This window comes from Theropithecus gelada, chromosome 13 (genome assembly GCF_003255815.1).
Source record: "Theropithecus gelada isolate Dixy chromosome 13, Tgel_1.0, whole genome shotgun sequence".
Lineage (NCBI taxonomy): Eukaryota > Metazoa > Chordata > Mammalia > Primates > Cercopithecidae > Theropithecus > Theropithecus gelada.
Window position 1 is genome coordinate 10,811,855 of NC_037681.1, and position 18,805 is coordinate 10,830,659.

Here is an 18,805-nt window from a genome sequence, read left to right on the forward strand (position 1 = left end):
TCATCATGCTGCTTTGACCCGCACACAGCCCTTCGTTCCCCGGCCCCCTGTAGCAGCCTTGACTCTTGCATGAATCTCCTTGCATCTCTCCTGTTCTGTGAAATGAAGCCAGAGGGACCAAATCTCACACTCTGTCTTCTGTTAGAAGAACAATGAGGAAGCCGAGGGAGCTCTGCTGACGTCACCTGTCCACACCAGATCCCTGTGATAATCATGCCCAGATTTTGCTGCACACCCAATTTGTGCCAAGTCTCTGTGGGCCTTATCTTGAAGTGGGGGAGATAGAAGGCCTCAGACCACGCTGGGAGGGCTGTACACGGGCTGCAGTTGAGTTCTAGAGCCCGGGGAAGACAGATAGTTTGGATGGGGCATAAGTGCATCGCATCTTCTCTCTTGCACACACACCCCTTTCTTTTACTTTACATTTTCACATTAGCACACTGAATATTTCACACATGAATTACAAATCCTCATGTTGCAAAGTACTGTGTTAGTGAAATAGGGAGGGTAATTTAATCCCAAGTATAGATGATGGATGTGATATGCTATAGAAACTGAAATCCAGCAGGACTCTTAAGGATACGAGGAAGGAAGTGTTCCAGGCTACCACTGACATTGCATCTTAGCCTAATGCACACACGGGAGCATACAAACCTTCAAGACTCTGTCAGCAAGGCCTGTCGGGGTGTGCAGTGGGCGTCCCACGGGATCCACGCCTTTCCACTGCAGCCCGGCAGAACAGCCGCATCTTGTACTAGGGACTATTTCGTTGAGGCCCAGTTGCTTTGTGGACATCAGGTGGGACCTCAGAGGGGCTGCTGCTGAGCGGCTTGTGTCACCGAATCTGAAGGGAGCAGAGCTTACCCGGTGACCGTGGTGCCTGCAGATGAACCTTGTGTCGGTGCTGGCTGGGTGGGGAGCTGCCCCTGGCGAGTCATGCAGGGAAATGCGCCCACAGTTGTAAATCTTCCAGTGCGCTTTGAATGAGGCAACAGTGGGAAATACCCAGCAGCCTGCAGGTTATTTCGGGAGCCTTTTGGACTTCCCAGACTGCAGCCCTTTGGGATGAAGTGACATTCAAGCTGCTGAGCGTCTCCACCACAAGTCCCCACCACAAGTCCCTTGTTTGGTTGAGCAGGTACCTGGTGTGATTCTTCACATCCTGAGCCTGGCAGCCTGGGTTAACCCGTCCTGGTCTGGGGGTTACCCAGCATGTGGTTCCCTGGATTGTGTTCCCTCCAGGGCATGTTTGGGTGGAATAGAAAGCCGCCACTGTGCTCTTCCATGGCTCCTCTCTGAGAGGCGGCGTGTGCGTGGATACCGCAGCTCTGATGGGCGAGCCTGGGCTTTCGATCAGGCTGAAGACTGGCCTCGGCTGGCTTGTTGAAGGCCACTGCCACTCTGCACAAAGGTGGGCTTTCTGTGAATGTGGCTGGAATGCACTGGCGGACTGGTGAGCCCACCGTCGCAGTGACCCTGACTGAATGCGGTGGGAAGGTGCAAAACAAGTAGCAGAAGTGCATCTGTGCGCTCAGCTTTGAGAGCAGAGCCCCGGACACAGGCAGAGGCAACGGGCAGGACAGCAGCACAGCCCCAAACCCACCTGTGGAGGAGCCTGTGACGCGGGAGTTGCCTAAATCCGATACTCACTACAGTGAGGTCGTAGAATGGCCTGGTGCCAGCCTGAGAGCCACAGTTTGAAAAAAAAAAAAAAAATTGTACAGGCAGTTCCAAAGTTATGAACACAATAGGGCGGGAAGAAGAATCCTGAACTTGGAGTCAAGATAAATTTGACTCTGCTGGGTGCAGGTCACTGCAGCACTTTGACCTTCCATCAGCTCATCTCCAAAATAAGGTTGTGAAAAACAAGAAGAGTTACACCTACAGCACTGGTGTAGAGGCGAGTTTCCAGGCTGAGGGAGCTGGCAGTAGGTGGACCTCCTCTCCTACCAAATCAGGCCCCCCGCTTCCTGCCTTCCTCACGTGTATCAGAAGGATCAGCCAGGCCGGAGAATCAGGTTCAGACAGAACTCAAGGAATTCCCCTCTGCTTCCAAGAGGCCCACGCCCATCTTTCCTCAATGTTCCTTTACTGAGATTTGTTGCAGCTGTAGTTTCTGTGTTGACAGGAATCTCCGTTCCTCAGTATCCCCAGCCTTTTCTCAGTGGAAGGCCTTACCCCCAAGAACAGAACCTACATAGATAGAACTGATACACCTGTGAAACTGGCATATGTAAATGCTTACTAAGAAAACACAGATACAGCCTTTGAACCTGCTAAATAAATAAGACATTCAGGAGATTTGAGGCATGTGCTTTTTTTTTTTTTCTTTTGAGACAGAGTTTCGCTCTTCTTGCCCAGGCTGGAATGCAGTGGCGCAATCTCGGCTCACTGCAACCTCCGCCTCCCAGGTTCAGGCGATTCTCCTGCCCCAACCTCCCGAGTAGCTGGAATTACAGGCATGTACCACCACACCCTGCTAGTTTTGTATTTTTAGTAGAGACAGGGTTTCTCCATGTTGGTCAGGCTGGTCTCGAACTCCCGACCTCAGGTGATCCGCCCACCTCGGCCTCCCAAAGTGCTGGGATTACAGGCATGAGCCACCGTGCCCGGCCATGCATGTGCTTTTCTTCCCCACCTGCTCCTTCCCCTTTTCCTTCTCAGAGCTGGAGGGAGGAGCTCCAGGGAAGCCGGGCTGAGTGTCTGGGGCTGAGGGGGCTGGTGCTGTTCTCAGAGCTGCTGGCAGGGGTTCTTTTTTGCTGTCAGGCGGGAGGAGGCCCCAGGGTTGTTTAATAATCAAGCTTTTGCCAAAGGCAGTCCATTCCTCCCAGCTGCCTGCTTTCCACCACAGGAAGGCACACAAGCAAACAAAACCTCCGAGGGCACTCGTTCCTGTGATGCTGCACTTAGGAGATCTCCCCAAGCACCTCTGTTGCCATCTCCGCCTGAGTGGCGTGATCCGTGACGCTCCGCAGGTCGTTCAGCAGATGCTTATCCCATGCTAGTATCGCACCACGCATCGTGCTGGGCTCCAGCAGGGCGAAGAGCGTTTGGACACCAGTCCTTCTGGGGAGTTCACAGTTGGGGGCAGTTGGCAAAGGGCTTTCCCTGGGGAATGAGCCAGAGGAAGCTTCTCCAGGAGATGGCATCAGAGCCTGTCCCTAAAGGATAAGTAGCACTCTGCCAGGTGGAAAGTAGACAAGAGGGTCTTGGCCGGCAGAGCAAAGAACACAAGCCAAGCTATGGAAATGTGGAGCAAATGTGCAGTGGAAACAAAGGAGAATGTGACCCTCCCTCCTGCCTCCTCCGCGTCACTTTCAGAGTCTCCTGCATGGCTCCACCTTGGCCTTACATTAGAATCTCCTGGGGAACTAGCTGTAACAATACCAGGAGATGCCGGCTTCATCCCAAACAGTCTGTGGACCAGCCTGGGCGGCGTCCCCGGCTCTGCTGTTGGGCAGTCAGAGTGAGGAACCCCAGTTAAATGCACGTGTTACTGTTTGTGTGTAGATCTGTCACCTAGCTGGACTCTGAGGTCCCAGCCCTCAGAGCCTCACATGATGCCTGACACATCATAAGACTCCAGCAGAAGCAAATTCCTTCAGGCACTGTCTTTTGAGGGAAGACTTTACGCATCTATACCAGCTGCACGCTTTAGGTGTTGCTGCCCCCGTCTCACTGTCGGGGCATGGTCTCGAAGTAGAGTGCGGGATGTGGCACTAGATGCTTGGAGTCAGCATCACTGCCCCCTGGGATCAGTTTCGAGGTCAGTCTATGTCCCCTGAAGTTCCAAGGACACCTACCAAGTACTGGTGTGGTTTTCTCAGGAGGCCTAACTGTTGGTTTCCTTCCAGGTATACGGATCCGGGTCTCAGACAAGGGCGTTCCAGTACGTCAGGTAAGACCGTCCTGCCCCACCCCAGCCTTAGCAGTGCCTTGGAGCAGGCCTACTTGACAGTTCAGTGTCTTGTATATATTAACCATTTCCATTTCCACAACACTAACACTATATATTGATTAAAAATGTTTAATTTTATGATGGGAAAACTTGCTGTTCTCTGTTTAAAAGTTAAAATTTGCATTCATCTCCATGACTATTGTGACTCATGTGCTAATCTTTTACTGCCACCTAGCGGTGTAGCGCTGAAGTTGCCCAGCTCTGAGGGTGACTTGGGTGATTTCAGCGCAGGCCAAGTTAAGAGATGGCCTTATGCATCCAGCAAACCTGTGAATGCCAGAATCTGACCCATTGCAAACGTGGCTCGCGGGGTGGAAGAGGTAGTCCTTGTGGAGGGCACAAGGTAGATAGTGTTCTCATGTTGAATTTCATGCTGACACTAAATGCAGATAAAAATATGTTTTTTGGATAGATTCACATGGTGATTTTTATTGTTTTCTTGGCAATCCTTATAAATCCACTGTTTTGTTGCTCCATTCCACTGTTGATTAATTTTAGAAGGCAGTATGGATTCTCAGAGTAGTTAGGATAGAAGCAGTTGCGTATGCCAAAGTGCATCCACCAATATGTGGCTACTGTAAATTCTGTGAAAGTTTCTGGTATCCTGAATTGTTATAAAACCCAGTTCTATATTTTGAACCCATATATTTTCATTCTTCATTGCAAATACCCCAGTATGCCTGTCAATCAGGAAGTGTTATTCCTGCTGTCTTGGCGCCATCCCAGGGGCACTAGGGTGAGATGGTGGCTGTTGTGGTGCAGGTTGGGGTGGTGCAGGTCAGGGCAGCCCCCGAGTCCCACCTCAGCCAAAGCAACCACATAAAATTCTATCTACCCAGGACCCTTAGGTAAGGGTCCTGGGTAGGAGTCCCTAGGAGAAATGAAACTGGTAGTCAACTAAAATTTTAAAAACAATTCAAAATAACCACTGTAGATTTTTGCTGAAAGTATTTGTGAATTTCCATTTACTCCAAAAGAAAGCTGTGAGTAAACATTTACACAGTCAGTGGTTTTTTCCTCCCCACCCGTTAGTATCTTGCCTCAAGGGGCAAAAAGCCCGAAAGTGCACTATAACCAGCTATGTTGCCTAAATAGGCATGCATATTCTAAAAAGCGATTTAACAGGGAAATGGCAGCGGTCCGACTTTGGGACTGTGTTCATTTCAAAGCATTTAGCATAGGCACTGTGTCCCTGGAGGAACTATCATGGCACACTTCTGTATGGGGACCAAATTGTGGGCCTCCTGTGGATTGAGTACTGTCTTCGCGTAGTGACACGTTCTCATCCCATCCTCCTCCACTCACCCAGCTGTGCCCTTTCCTGAGGGAGTTTGGCTGTCCTCGGTTATGTGTGCCTGCCTTAGGCTTCCTCACCAGTGGCCCCCAGGCTTCTCCAGCCCCCACACCACATGGAATATCAATGAGATGTTGTGCCGTAAAAGGAAATCAGTCAGAACCCATTCTTCTTTCTGCTCTCATTATCTCAAGGGCATTGCCTGCAAAATTCATTTAAAATAGCCTCAGAGACTTTTCTTTTTCTAGGGACTAAAATACTTTGAGCATTCGATGATGCCTGCGCTATGTGCTGTCCCAGCTCAGGACAAAATGCACGCAGGGTACCCGGCCCGCTCTGATGGGCGAGACTCCCCTGCCCCGTCACCCTCTCTGTGCCCTAGTCACTGTCCTGTGCCTGCTTTGATGGTTGTGGCTCATGCTCCTAGCTGCCATCACATGCATTGTCCTCTCGCACACCACTTGACTATTTGAAAAGAGGGCGTGAGCAGTTTCCCTAGACATTTGGTTGTTAACCCTTTTAGAAAACCCCTTTTCGTAACACTTCAGTAGTAGTTATTTACTCCCCACTCTGGTGATCCTCTCCGGTTTCACAGTAGCGGAGCCTGAGATGACGAGGCTTCAGGGACTTTGCCATACTTGGGCAAGGGTTTCCCGACTTAACTTTTTAGTCATTGAGGACTCAGCTGAGTTCATTAACTGACCAAAGTTTTGATGTTTTTCACAAGCAGTTTTTTAGGAACCGAGCATCTTTTAGTAATGCACAATGTCTGGGTCCATAGTTACTGTATTAAATTAACCATTCTCCAAACCCATGATTGCCTCAAAACAACAGTGCAGGGAGTCTGAGGTCTAGGTGGCCATCCGCATCGACATTTTGGCATGACCGTGTTTAATATTCTCATGGCCGGTTTTGTCCTCATTTACATAACAAAGGCATGCTATTTTTTTAAAAAGTCACTTTGTCAAAATGACACTTGTAAAGAGCTTCAGGTTAAATGAGTGTGATCTATGCAATTGTGACCTTAAAAGTTGCCAGTTTGTCAGGTAGAAGGCCCATGGCCCTCCCGTCTGCCCCCCTGAGGATGACTACCTGAGAGTCAGCCTTCTTCCAACTCAAAGAGACCCACCCCCCAGTTTCAATATGAAAACCTATTGTGGATGCAGTGGAATGGCAGCTTTTAATGTCTTTTTACAAACGTGCACAGGTGTACGTCATGAGTGCACTGTTGTAATGTAACAGTACTGCCATAGTGATGAAGTGACTTTTTGCTACTTTCTATAAAGAGGAATCATCCAGGGTCAGCAGGGATTTGCATTAGTGCTTGATCCTTGAGAATACAACATTTTAAGCATGTTCGTATGAAATACGCATTTGTCGTAAAGGAACACGCAGAAATATCTTATTTACTAAATACCCCAATAGTTTTTTTTCAGTTGAAAGCAAAACCTATCTGAGGTTTTCTTTTGGAAGTTTATCCAGACCCAGCGTGACCTGCTCCTCACTGGTAACGATGGAGGACGAGAAGGAGACGGGTCAGAGCTTTAAAAGTCTTCTAAGAATTGTAGCTCATGGAAAATTGGCATAGAAAAAGTGCTTGTGCTTATTAGCAGTGAGGTGTCATTTTTACGAAGTCACTTTTTTTTAACAGAGCCACACTTTAAAGCTTCTGAAAATAAGAGCCAAACCTTGGTAAGCGAAAGTTTGCTTACTTATCTTCACCTTCATGGCCCAGTTGATCACAATCCATTTGAAACATCTGAATATCCCTGACCGTTTTCATACGAGGTGTTTTGCGGGATGGCGACTTCACTGTCGGGGGCATAGGGAGGGACGTTTCTGTTTATTTCAACCCTCAGTATTGTCTGGCTTTATCTGTGATTTGCCGGTATGGGGATCACATACTGGAGTTCCTTCATTTCCGTGGATCTTGTTTTTAAAAGTAATCACGTGCTTTCGTACAGGTCAACTACTGGGTTCACATTAAACATGAATTTTCTTTGGAAACTTACGTAAACTCCATCTTTTTTGAGTGTATGCCTGTTTTAACTTATGCTTAGTTTTTCATTGTTAAAGGACTTCAGAAATGCAGTGGCGAACTCAGCCCCATCTCTCAGCTTCCATCCTATTTAACCATCTCCACCACACCCAAAAAAAGCAAATCCCAGACGTCAAATGTATCATTTCATCCATAAATACTTTTGCATTATAAACACCATCTTAGTTTGCAGGATTTAATTTTGACATTCAATTTTCCATTTGGGTTTTTATTTTCTTCTGGGGGTGGTAATTTTTCTTCTGGGAGGGCTTCTACGTGGCGCGTGGCACTAGCGCATTCCAGCAGGCAGAGCCTCACCCGCCTCCCCTTTTTTTACAGTGATCTGGTGAATGGCCTCGTGGCTCTCATGAACAGCAACGTCAGCAGCCCAGTCAACCTGGTGAGTGCTCCTCTCCCTCCACTCTGCAGGACAGCTCAGACTTTCATTCATTTGTGAAACCATGAGCAGCACCAGGCTTTGCTTCATTTGCTATCAGCACACTTAAGGCATTCGTGTTTGTTGCTTGCTAAATACTAGAGGAAAAACAAACAGAAAGTAAGAGTATACAAAGAAGTAAAATATCTGCAAGACATGGATGAGTGATGTAATTAGTCCCTCCACCTTCTGAAGGGCCCAGGTCTCAAATTGTGTGAAGCCCTTTGGTGGTAGTAGGTGGACATGTGTATGCAGCTCATTCTCTTTTTACTAGGTGCGTCGTCATTATAAGACCTGATTGCGTTTTTAGAAGGTGGAGGTTGTTCAGAGAGAAAGTTTTCCAGTTTTGGATGATGTCTGTCATTTAGCCGGACAGACCACCTTCGTGGCTTCTTGCCTTCCCTGCATGCCTGCCCCCAGCCCAGAACCTCCTTGTTGGAGGGATCATCCAGTCTTGAGCAGTTTCAGTGCTGGTGAACTTGCTTCTGCTCAGAGAAATTCACCCTGTCTTTGGACAGTTCTGGCTGGCAGAAAACTCTTCCTTATATTGAACCAGAAATCTCACTTTCTGCACACCTATCCACTGACCTCACTTCTCCACCTGGGGGCCATTCATGGCAGTGTGATGCCTCTACATTGTGGTAACTCTCCAAAGATTTGAAGGCCATGGTCCTACGCGCCAAGCCTCCTCCTCCTCCTTGGCTGCGTCAGCCAAGGTCATGGTAGGACCTCTTACCCTTTCTATCACTGAGTGATTTTCTGAGCAGTTTTGTTCCATCTCATTTAAAATGCAAGGTTTCCAATGTGGACTGTCCAGCATTCAAGATGTTCTGCGTCTGTTGATGGCAGTGGACACAGGAACCCCTTAGCTCACTAGAGACCTCCCCCTTAATCCTACCTCGATGAAGCCTTGGGGTCATTTCAGGTGCTTCTCCCAAACTACCTCTCCCGGTTCCTACACAACATTCTAAGGTTCGGGGAACTCTACAATGTTGGCCATGTGACCTGTTTCTTGCAAACCATGTCACCTTTGCTTATGCATGTCTTTGTAACCAGCCATCTCAAATACATTGCAGACCGTGCATTTTCCCCCGAGGTGAAAGGGAATTCTCATCACGTAGGGAAGAATGTGCCCTGGAGTGCTGACTCCATCCTGGGACTATTGCAGATTCGTGGGTACAGTGTGCCGCGTTTGAAAAAAACATTCACTTAAAACAGACCAGAACGTGCCTGGCACTGTAAGCCTCATCTTGCTTGCAGCATTTGCCTGCGTACACCGGAGAGGCCTGAGCCGCCCCTGCTCTGCGTTTTTGCTGCAGGTTCTTTAGCAGGGGTGTTGTCAGTGACTTCCCTGGGCAGCCAGGCTCTTCTCTGTAGATACCATGTTCCTCCTCCCCCCTTTGTGGAGGGCCTTTGCACAGGGACAGTTCATGAACTTGGAATCGTGTGTGTGCCAGGAGCCCCGATAAAGGCAGAATCACTTTCTTCCAAATTCCCGTCGCTCCACTTTGCTAGTCAGTCCCCTCTGTGCTCAAGTGAGGCCCAGGGTCCCTCCCTCCACATTTACCCTCTAGCTTCAGGCTAACCGAGGACCTGGGCATGAAGAGGCTAAAGGATATAGAATTATCAGACCTTATGGTGGTCTCTTATGATAGGCAGCAGTGGCGGCAGAGTGGAGTAACAGGTGTTCTGATGTGTGATGGAAGGGAGAAAAAGAGCAAGTGGTTTTCCTTAAAGCCCCCACAAGTGTTCTCTCTTCATGAAGCGCATCGAGTTTGTCCTCTGGCTTGCTGGGGACGCTTGCCTGTGAGCATACTCATTTCTGCTTTAGCTTTCGGGTGTGAGATTGCAGGTCCTTCATCATTGACATAGTTAACACAGCTCACCCAGAGGGAAATAGATGGTGTCAGGAGAGCTAATTTTGTAAACCCAAGCTTTTATAAAAGTGACATTGAAGTTATGTCAGATATGAAATTGTCTGATACTCAGCGAGTGAATGTGTGCCTTCATCAGAGACTCTGGACCTATCCAAAGCCCAGCCTTGTACACAGCAGCCGAGAGGCCGCAGGTCTAGATGGTGCAGTTTAGCACTGCCAGGTGAGTCACTGTCATCTTGGAAGCGGAGTACACTCTGGCACACGGAGCTCTGCTGAAGCACTGCAGAGAGGTCAGACTTGGCCAGCAGACGTCTCTGCAGACACGCATGTGGTCTGGGTGGCGGGTTGCTGCTGTTGTCATGACGCTTATAACTGGAAACCCTTTCTTCCTTAGGGGAACCCAGAAGAACATACAATCCTAGAATTTGCTCAGTTAATTAAAAACCTTGTTGGTAAGTAGGATAAATCACTTCCTGAGTAAAATCGGCTGTGCCTGCCCTATCTGTGGATAACACCTTGACTAGACAGCGGGTAATTAATACCAGCTAATTGAATTGGATCAAAGCAGAACTTTTTATCAGGAACACTTAAGTGTTTTCTAATTTTTAAGGAATAGAAAGATAAAGGAGGGCAGGATGGCTTTGTTCTCAGTTTTCATTGTAGGTTTGCATGGAGTGGGAGGGAGGAGGAGATTTGCTCCCAGGGTTTGAGGCACGATTGTGTTAGGTCATCCTGCATGGGTGACAACTTTGGATTTCCGAACTGGTCATGTCAAGCATAGCATTTCAGACAGCAAGAGACAGCAACCACCAGCTGTGTGCTTCAGGCAAGTTTAAAATTTTGTTTGCAGTTCTGGTCATCCTGGCCGCCAGCCACTGGGGGCAGTGTAGCATTGGGAGAACCCCATCAAGGTGGGCTCTTAGGCCATGAGAAGGTCAGGTCTTCCAGACCAGCTCTGGATTGCAGACGTAGAGTGCATGAGCCCTTGGCCTCATCCTCAGACTTCCTGGAGCTCTGAGGAGTCAGACTCTTGGAGGGTGTCTGTTGTCTGGGGTTGATTCTGAAATTTGAGTGAAGTCACAACCAGACTGGACTGGCAGGTAGGCCAGGGAGGAGCATGCCACAGTGTGTCCTGAGGTGACCATTCAGACCCCACTTGGCTGGGTTAATTCCTCCAGCGTGCCCTTCCTGCATCAGGATGCCATTTACCGGCGTTGGTCTAATCACCGCGGACAGTTGGAATCCTCTCGTTGCTCATGGCAGTAGAGGCAGTGGTCTTCCTCAGACGTAGCCTGCATCATCTGCGGCTCCCACAGCCGCTTCGATGCACTTCTCAGCTTTTCCATCCTGAATCTGTGTTCCTCCCTCGTGAGGAAGGGGAAGGCTCAGATCACAGCTCTCTGCCGTCCACTCCTTCATACCCTCACTGCCCAGAGTGAGGCCCGTGGGCCAGCGCAGCAGTAGCATTGGGTGCCTGTTAGAAATTTGGACTCTCACACCCTAGCCCAGGCCCGCAGATCAGGATCTGCATGTTGACAGGCTCTTCAGGTGATCCGTGCATGCTGACGCTTGAGAAACTCTATTTGAAACCTAAGGTTTGGGGGAGGGGTGCGCAGCTTCTTTGCTGTGCTTCTATGTGTAGCTTTGTGGCACACCATCCTGAACCACCCGTGGTGGTGATTTGCTGCAGAGTCTCCGATGTGGCCTCCATGACGGGGAGGCAGGGAAAGCCTCCACAGGCTTTCTTCTGCAGGTCTGGCCCACAGTCACTGGTGGGGCTGTATTCTGCTGGCCAGTGGGGCCTGGGCCCAGCAAGGGTGCAGAACAGGCCAGGCTTTGCCGTCCTCTGAGAGGTCCCTCCAGCTGGGTGGCTGCACATCTTGAGTCTCAGGGCTGTCCAGGCTCCGAGCACCCAAGTGTGGCCCACTTGGGGCATCCACCTCAGGGATGGCCCCACACCACGTTTGTGGTCTCACACTGGGGTCATGCTCAGTGGGCACGTCTCACTTGTTACCTGGTGTGGGTGGTCTGCCTTGGAGCAGCCCTCTTGTACTGGGCGGAAACTCAGGCCTGTTGAGACAGAGTAACGTGCCTCCCACCAGGCTCTTGCCGGGCGCCTGCACAGTCAGCTTGGCCGCAGCGGTTGCAGGAGCGTTCCCTGGACTTTCATGCAGGACAGTCCCTCGGGAGCTCTGGGGCTTCTCGAGAACTGCATCTCCACAGCCTGCACCCTATTCACACTGCATATGGGGTTTGACTTTGATGTGGATAGTAAGGCCGCGCTTCGCCGTGCTTTGTGATTCTCGCCTACCTTTTTTTCTTTAAACATCTCAGGTAGCGGAAGTGAAATTCAGTTTCTCTCCGAAGCCCAGGATGACCCACAGAAAAGAAAACCAGACATCAAAAAAGCGAAGCTGATGCTGGGGTGGGAGCCCGTGGTAAGTGCAGGGAGTTAATGCTGCCTTGTGGGGAGGGGCCTCCCGTGTCCTGTCTCTGCTGTCCTGTGGGCACCGACCCTTGTCAGGCAGCCCCCAGGGGAGCAAGGTGGGCTCGGCATCCAGGCAGATAGAGGGTTTTCTCCAAGCAGTAAACAGCCTCTCCTGTATCAGGAGTCTCAGAGAATATTACCTGGGAAGCGGCTGGAAGCCCCAGCTCTGGCCTCTGTTTTCGTAAAATTACACACACACACACACACTCTCTCATACTCTCATACACACACACTGTCATACAAACACTTGTACACACATATTCTCACACTGTCTGCCACACTGGCATATATACACTGTTACACGAACACACTTAATACATGTATACTCACTCATTTTCACACATACACATTCACACTATCATACACATTCTCACATTCATACACTCACACGCACACTCATACACACACATTCACACATACACTCTCACTTCCATATACATACACTCTCTCACATACACACACACACACACACACGCACACACGGCTGACTGTGAATGACGTGCCGAGAGCACTGGCAGCGCACACTCAGAGCCCTGTGTGGCCCCGGTTGCCTGCCTCTCGAGTGTCGGGGGCCAGGTCAGGAGCAGGTGGTCTGCATCAGCCCGGCAGTGGAGCCCCTGGTTGGAAGCATGTGAGACTGAAGGGTGTGGAGGAAGGGGAACTGCATGCCGCCTTGTCGTCTGAAGGGGGCAGGGTGGGGGCAGCTGCCGCCCCTCTGGTGCTGAGCCTGAACCCAGCCTGCCTCTGCTCTGCTTCCTGCTGTGCCCTTCCTGCCTTGGGTGACTGCAGACTCCTCCCCGCTGGAGAACGCTCGCCCTCAGGGCTGCCTGTGTCCTTCAGAGACCACCTGTGTAGGGAGGTTGGCTGGGCCGGCCGCATCTACAAAAGCAAGCCCACCTCATTTACTGTCACCTCTGCCTGGCTTTTCCCTCTTTGCCCACCCTCATGTGCCCCACTGAAACTCAGGCTCCCCTTGGGCAGAGGCGTGTGGCCCTGTGTCCAGCAGGAGCCCAGCACCTGTCAGACCTGACACACACTGGGTGCTCAGCCAACGTAGGAGCGTCTTGGCGTGGCCCATGGGTTGTGGCGGTCAGAGAGTCAGGGACGCAGTTGAGAGCTCCATTTACCTTTTTAAAATGTGCATAGTGAGAGCTGAGTAGAATCCTAGAATATTGAACTTTAAAGGGACACGAGAGTTCCAGCCTGATGATCCTTATTTCATTCTGTGATGTCCAAGTCTAAGTGATCTGCTAAAAGCCACAGATATTTGTTGAATGAAATAAAAATACAATTATACCCAGACTTCACAAAATCTAATAATCCCAAGCTGTGCAAAACGAGTTATAGCAGCTTAGGTAGTTTCTTGTGTTTTGAAGCTTTGTAAGGGGCCATTGGTCCCTTTGTAAGGAGAACCTATATTTTTAAACAAAATATTTTTTGAAGAGTTAAATGTGCATTCGCTAGGTATTAACTCTTGCTTTTGATGTGAGGTGTGTGTATGCTCAGTATCTTTATTTTTCTGGAATTTAGATCACAGTATTCTAACATTCTTGGAATGTGAGCCATCTACCACTGGTTTCTCTCCTAGTAGTAGTTTTAATTTATAATAAACTTTTGAGGGATATGATCCAAAGAAACTTACAGGCGTTATCCATCTTAATTGTCCCAAGTGTGTGTGTTTAACAGCTTGTTGAGCTGTAATTGGCATACTGCAAACTGCCCATATTTAGAAGATACAGTTTGATAAGTTTTCATCTATTTTGACACCTGTGAAACCATCCCCACAGTCAAGCTGACAGACAGACCTTCTCCCCCAGTGGTGCCCCAGCACCCCTTGGCAGTGCCTCCCTTCACCTTTTCTCTTTCTGCTCTTAATCAGCAGTTGATCTGGCTGGTTTCCTGTTGGCTGCAAAGCAGCTGCAGATGAAGGTTGCTTTCTGTGGTGTGGGCTGCCGTGGGTCCCCTCTCAGACTCAGCCTCTTAGTATGGTGGGGGTGCAAGTGGGCCACGATCCGCTGGGCAGCGTAAAGGGCTGATGTCACGTGGGAGAATCAGGCGTGTTGATCAGATGCAAATCACCTTCCCAAAGCATCTTCCCATCACTTCAAGGTGGATTTCTTCTGAAAGAATGGGGCACATGGGCATTATCTGAAAAACAGTCTTGCCAGCTGATTGAAACTGGAGCAGACATTATACCGGCAAGAGGTGGTTGGGGTCTTTTGTGGGGTGGAGCTCACTTGGCTTCAGTAAGAGTGACACTTATTAGCTCCACATTACATTCTGAAAGTGGCCCTGAAGGACCTCTGGCTTCTCTCGGTGGGCCGTGATGCTGGATGCTGGATGCTGTCACAACCAAAGTGTGGTTCTGTGCGTGTTCCTCTGAAGGAGGCCCGACTGGCTGCAAGGTGGCACTTCCTTCCTGCGATGCCCTTCTGTCAATGTGACCTTGTCTCCCTTTCTCGCTTTCCCTTTAAACAGGTCCCGCTAGAGGAAGGTTTAAACAAAGCAATTCACTACTTCCGTAAAGAACTCGAGTACCAGGCAAATAATCAGTACATCCCCAAACCAAAGCCTGCCAGAATAAAGAAAGGACGGACTCGCCACAACTGAACTCCTCACTTTTAGGACACAAGACTACCATTGTACACTTGATGGGATGTATTTTTGGCTTTTTTTGTTGTTGTTTAAAGAAAGACTTTAACAGGTGTCATGAAGAACAAACTGGAATTTCATTCTGAAGCTTGCTTTAACGAAATGGATGTGCCTAAAAGCTCCCCTCAAAAAACTGCAGATTTTGCCTTGCACTTTTTGAATCTCTCTTTTTATGTAAAATAGCGTAGATGCATCTCTGCATATTTTCAAGTTTTTTATCTTGCTGTGAGAGCATATGTTGTGACTGTCGTTGACAGTTTTATTTACTGGTTTCTTTGTGAAGCTGAAAAGGAACATTAAACGGGACGAAAAATGCCGATTTTATTTATAAAAGTGGGTACTTAATAAATGAGTCGTTACACTATGCATAAAGAAAAATCCTAGCAGTACTGTCAGGTGGGTGGTGCACCGGCATTGACTTTAGGGCAGATAAAAGAATTCTGTGTGAGAGCTTTATGTTTCTCTTTTCATTCAGAGTTTTTCCAAGGTCTACTTTTGAGTTGCAAACTTAAGACTTTGAAATATTCCTGTTGGTCATGATCAAGGATATTTGAAATCACTACTGTGTTTTGCTGCGTATCTGGGGCGGGGGCGGGTTGAGGGGGACAAAGTTAACGTATTCTTGGTTAACCATGGTTAAATATGCTATTTTAATAAAATATGGAAACTTTCCAGTCATGGACTTCAGTTTTAAAGGTTGTCTTTCTGCTTCGGCATGACACTTGTTGGACTGCTAAGGAAAACATTGGAAAATGCAGTTTAAAAGAAAATCTGAAAACATTCAGGTTTGTGCACTATGTAATCTGATATGTAGCTATTGAAAACATTTATATGCTTCTCGGGCTGAGTGTATGCATCTAGTATTCACTGCCATGTGAAGTTTTCAGATCTTAGCCAGGGTTAGAATCAGTTTTGTGACCTTCCTTGGCAACATAGATCAGAAAAAAAGGTACAAGTTGTCTCCTCTGGAGAGATTTGTGAACTAGGCTTATTGAGTGAAAACTTTGAGAGCTTATGTTTTCAATAAGAACCCTTTCAAGGTTCAGTGTTAGCATTTTGGTTTTCGTCTTAATAAATGGAAGAACAATGCGATACCTTAAAGCTCCACATTTTCCAAGTAGATTGGCTCCGCGTGACAGCAGCACAAACCTGAGCAGGCGCTGCGAGGATAAAGGTTTCTATGTATCAGAAGCATTTAAAAATGAGAGATCCTAAGATACCTAACCAGTGTAAGCTAGACTTGCCCGTCCTTTACAACCACCTTGGGATTCTTCTTAATTGGACATATTTTTGGAATCCCAATCTTGGGCAGGGCAGAGGACGTTGTGGTTTTGTGTCTTTTTCGTGCTAAATTCTCCAGAAGATTCTGGAACTAGGGTCAGTGCTAGATTGGATGTGGTGTGAGAGAGAAAGAGGAATCAAAGATGGTTTCTTATTTATAATTTTAATTATTTTAGCCAGAAGTAAGTGATATACCATTTACCGAGATGGGATTAACAGAGCTGGGAAGCTTATTTGGGAACTACTAATGGTGACCAAGACATTGAAGAAGGAGTATAGACAGGGACAGCTGAGAATTTGCAGGGGTTAAGTTCTACAGTGCAATTTGGGAGAACCTAAAGGCCCCAGGGTCCAGAATTCTCTTACCTTGTTACTTGCTAGTTAGTATCGGGAATTCTTCCATGAGGTTCATTCTTTGGTTTTCTTGCCTGTGATTTTCATGCAATATTTTCAGGGGAGAGAGGAGGAGGGGGAAGAGGAGTTATATCTAATTTACCCTAAAGAAACAAGTAATGCGTCAAGGTTGTAGTGTAAGGTTCATTCCCATGAATGTCCTGGGAAGAGAGGGAAGTGGAGTTGAGGGGCCTGGAAAGGGATGAATGGGTAGACAGAGCATGGTTACTGTGGTCTGAATGTTTGTGTCCCCTGTAATTCATGAGTTAAAACCTAATCCCCAGTGCAATAGCATTAAGAGGTAGGATGCTTAAGAGGATTAGGCCATGAGGGCAGAGCCCTTTAGTGCCTACAAAAAAGGAACTTTGGTAGTTCCTTTTATAGGCACTAAAGGGCTCTAGGGAGCTTTTTTGCGTCTTCTGCCATGTTTTAAGGACACAGCAAGAAGGTGCTATCTATGAAGAACAGCCCCTCACTAGACACTAAATCTGCCAGCACCTAGATCCTGGGCTTCCCAGCTTCCAAAACTACCAGCAGTAAATTTATATTGTTTATAAAGTACCTAATCTGAAGTATTTTGTTCTAGCAGCCCGAACAACTAACACAGTGGTGCTCCGGCATCTCAGGATTGGCTCCCGGTTGAGGCATCACTGCTATTGCTTGCAGGGATGAGACTGGTGCAGCTGCTCTTACTAACTTCAGTGACCGTCATAGTGGGCTTAAGCAAGGTGCAGATTAGAGACTGAACACACTGGATTTCCACTACACCCTCTTAGGTACTGAGCCCAGCCCACTGGCCCAGCTGGACTCTTGTGACTCTTGTGGCACTCTGCTCCAGCCCTGACAGCATCTCTTATCACAGCTCTGGTGCTTCATAGGCCACCGTTCTGGTTCATGGTTCTTAGTTATGTGTGAGCTTGACTTTGTTCTCAGTCTAAAAGGTGTATTGAGTGGAATGCTGGTCTGGTGATGACTGTGAGCTACAGTTTGGTCTCTTAAGACTGGGAAATCTAGAAAATCCTCAGCAGTTTCCTAGGGCAAAAGAGTTGTGAGTTTTAATGCTTCAGTTCATCTGTTTAAAGTGGTTTGTTGACTTTATCCAGATATTCTCAGTGGTTGGTTGTTACCTTTGTAAGGGAGTTGAAAGATTATATTACCCTGAGAACTGATGCCATAGTATCTGGGGTGTGATGCACTGAGCTTCAGAGACAGCAACAAGACTTGGTTCTAATCACTGTGATTAATCCACGTTTTCTCTGTATTAAAAAGCCCTGAGTGTGTCCTGCTTGGACCTTCGCTACTTTGGAGAACAAGAGTCATTTTTATCTACAATTGTGTTGTGGGAAAGAAAAAAGTAAAGATATTATTATCAAGAACAATGTTTTTAAAATGTCTTGCTATTTTGGTGCTGCTGAATTTTAAGTTTCTGTATTTTATACACATTTTACTTGAAGTAAAACTAATGTGATGTGGTGTAGAATTCCAGGATGTAAGAGTCAATATAGGTGGCTCTACCATGTACTAATGAGGGGAGGTCAGTTTTTAAAGAAATGAAGATAAAGGAAAATGCAAGGAAGAGACTCTACCATTTTAGAAAATAGACATACTTTCCCTCATCTTCCTACTAAGTACAATTTAAAATTCTGGACGTTATACGTAAAACAAGCATAAGATGCTGAAAGTAGATAGAAAAAGGTAGACCAGCCAGGCACCTCAGGACCTGAGGAAGAATGCAGTGGTGATATGGGCTGAACCGTGTTGCCTTAAAATGTATATTGAAGTCTTAACCCACAGGACCTCAGAATGTAACTATAGAAATTAGGCCTCTGAAGGTGATTATGTTAAAATAAGTTCTTTAGGGTGAGCCCTAATTCAGTCTGACTGGTGTCCTTGTAAGAAGAGAAAATCTAGACACCGGAGATTTGCATGCACAGAGAGAAGGCCATGTGAGAACACAGCAAGAAAGCAGCCATCTCAGCCCACGAGAGAGGCCTTCGGAGAAACCAAACCTGTCGACACCTATTGATCTTGGACTTCTAGCTTCCAGAACTGTGAGCAAAAGGAATTTCTGTTGCTTAAGCCCCCCAGTCTCTGGTATTTTGTCATGGCACTCCTAACAAACTAATACAAGTAGTGAGTTCCCTGGGTTTTCTTTTTGCCTTCTATATTGCTAGCCTTGGAGCTGGATAAGTTATTAACCAAAGAGTGCCAACAGACACAGTCAAAAACCCCAACAGAAACCTATTCACTGCTGCCAGCATACCAGGGAAAGGGCAACCTAGTAAAAAGGAAAACTTCTAAACAGAAATGGCTCTACTGTAGCCAAACACCACATGAAAAACACTACAGCCCTACCCCATCCCTTCCAGCAAAGACCACGTGGGAGCT

General features: G+C 47.7%; 1 protein-coding gene across 4 annotated transcripts in view; it reads left to right on the forward strand.

Moving 5' to 3' along the window:
• Positions 1 to 15,425, forward strand: part of UXS1 (UDP-glucuronate decarboxylase 1) — a 95,163-nt gene extending 79,738 nt beyond the window's left edge. For all 4 annotated transcript variants that reach the window (XM_025353809.1, XM_025353808.1, XM_025353810.1 and 1 more), the window contains 5 exons: positions 3,855 to 3,898; positions 7,630 to 7,690; positions 9,998 to 10,055; positions 11,938 to 12,041; positions 14,570 to 15,425. In XM_025353809.1, coding sequence (XP_025209594.1) covers positions 3,855 to 3,898; positions 7,630 to 7,690; positions 9,998 to 10,055; positions 11,938 to 12,041; positions 14,570 to 14,701 — 399 coding nt within the window. In that variant the 3' untranslated portion in view covers positions 14,702 to 15,425. The remainder of the gene's footprint in view (positions 1 to 3,854; positions 3,899 to 7,629; positions 7,691 to 9,997; positions 10,056 to 11,937; positions 12,042 to 14,569) is intronic.
• Positions 15,426 to 18,805: the final 3,380 nt, after the last annotated feature.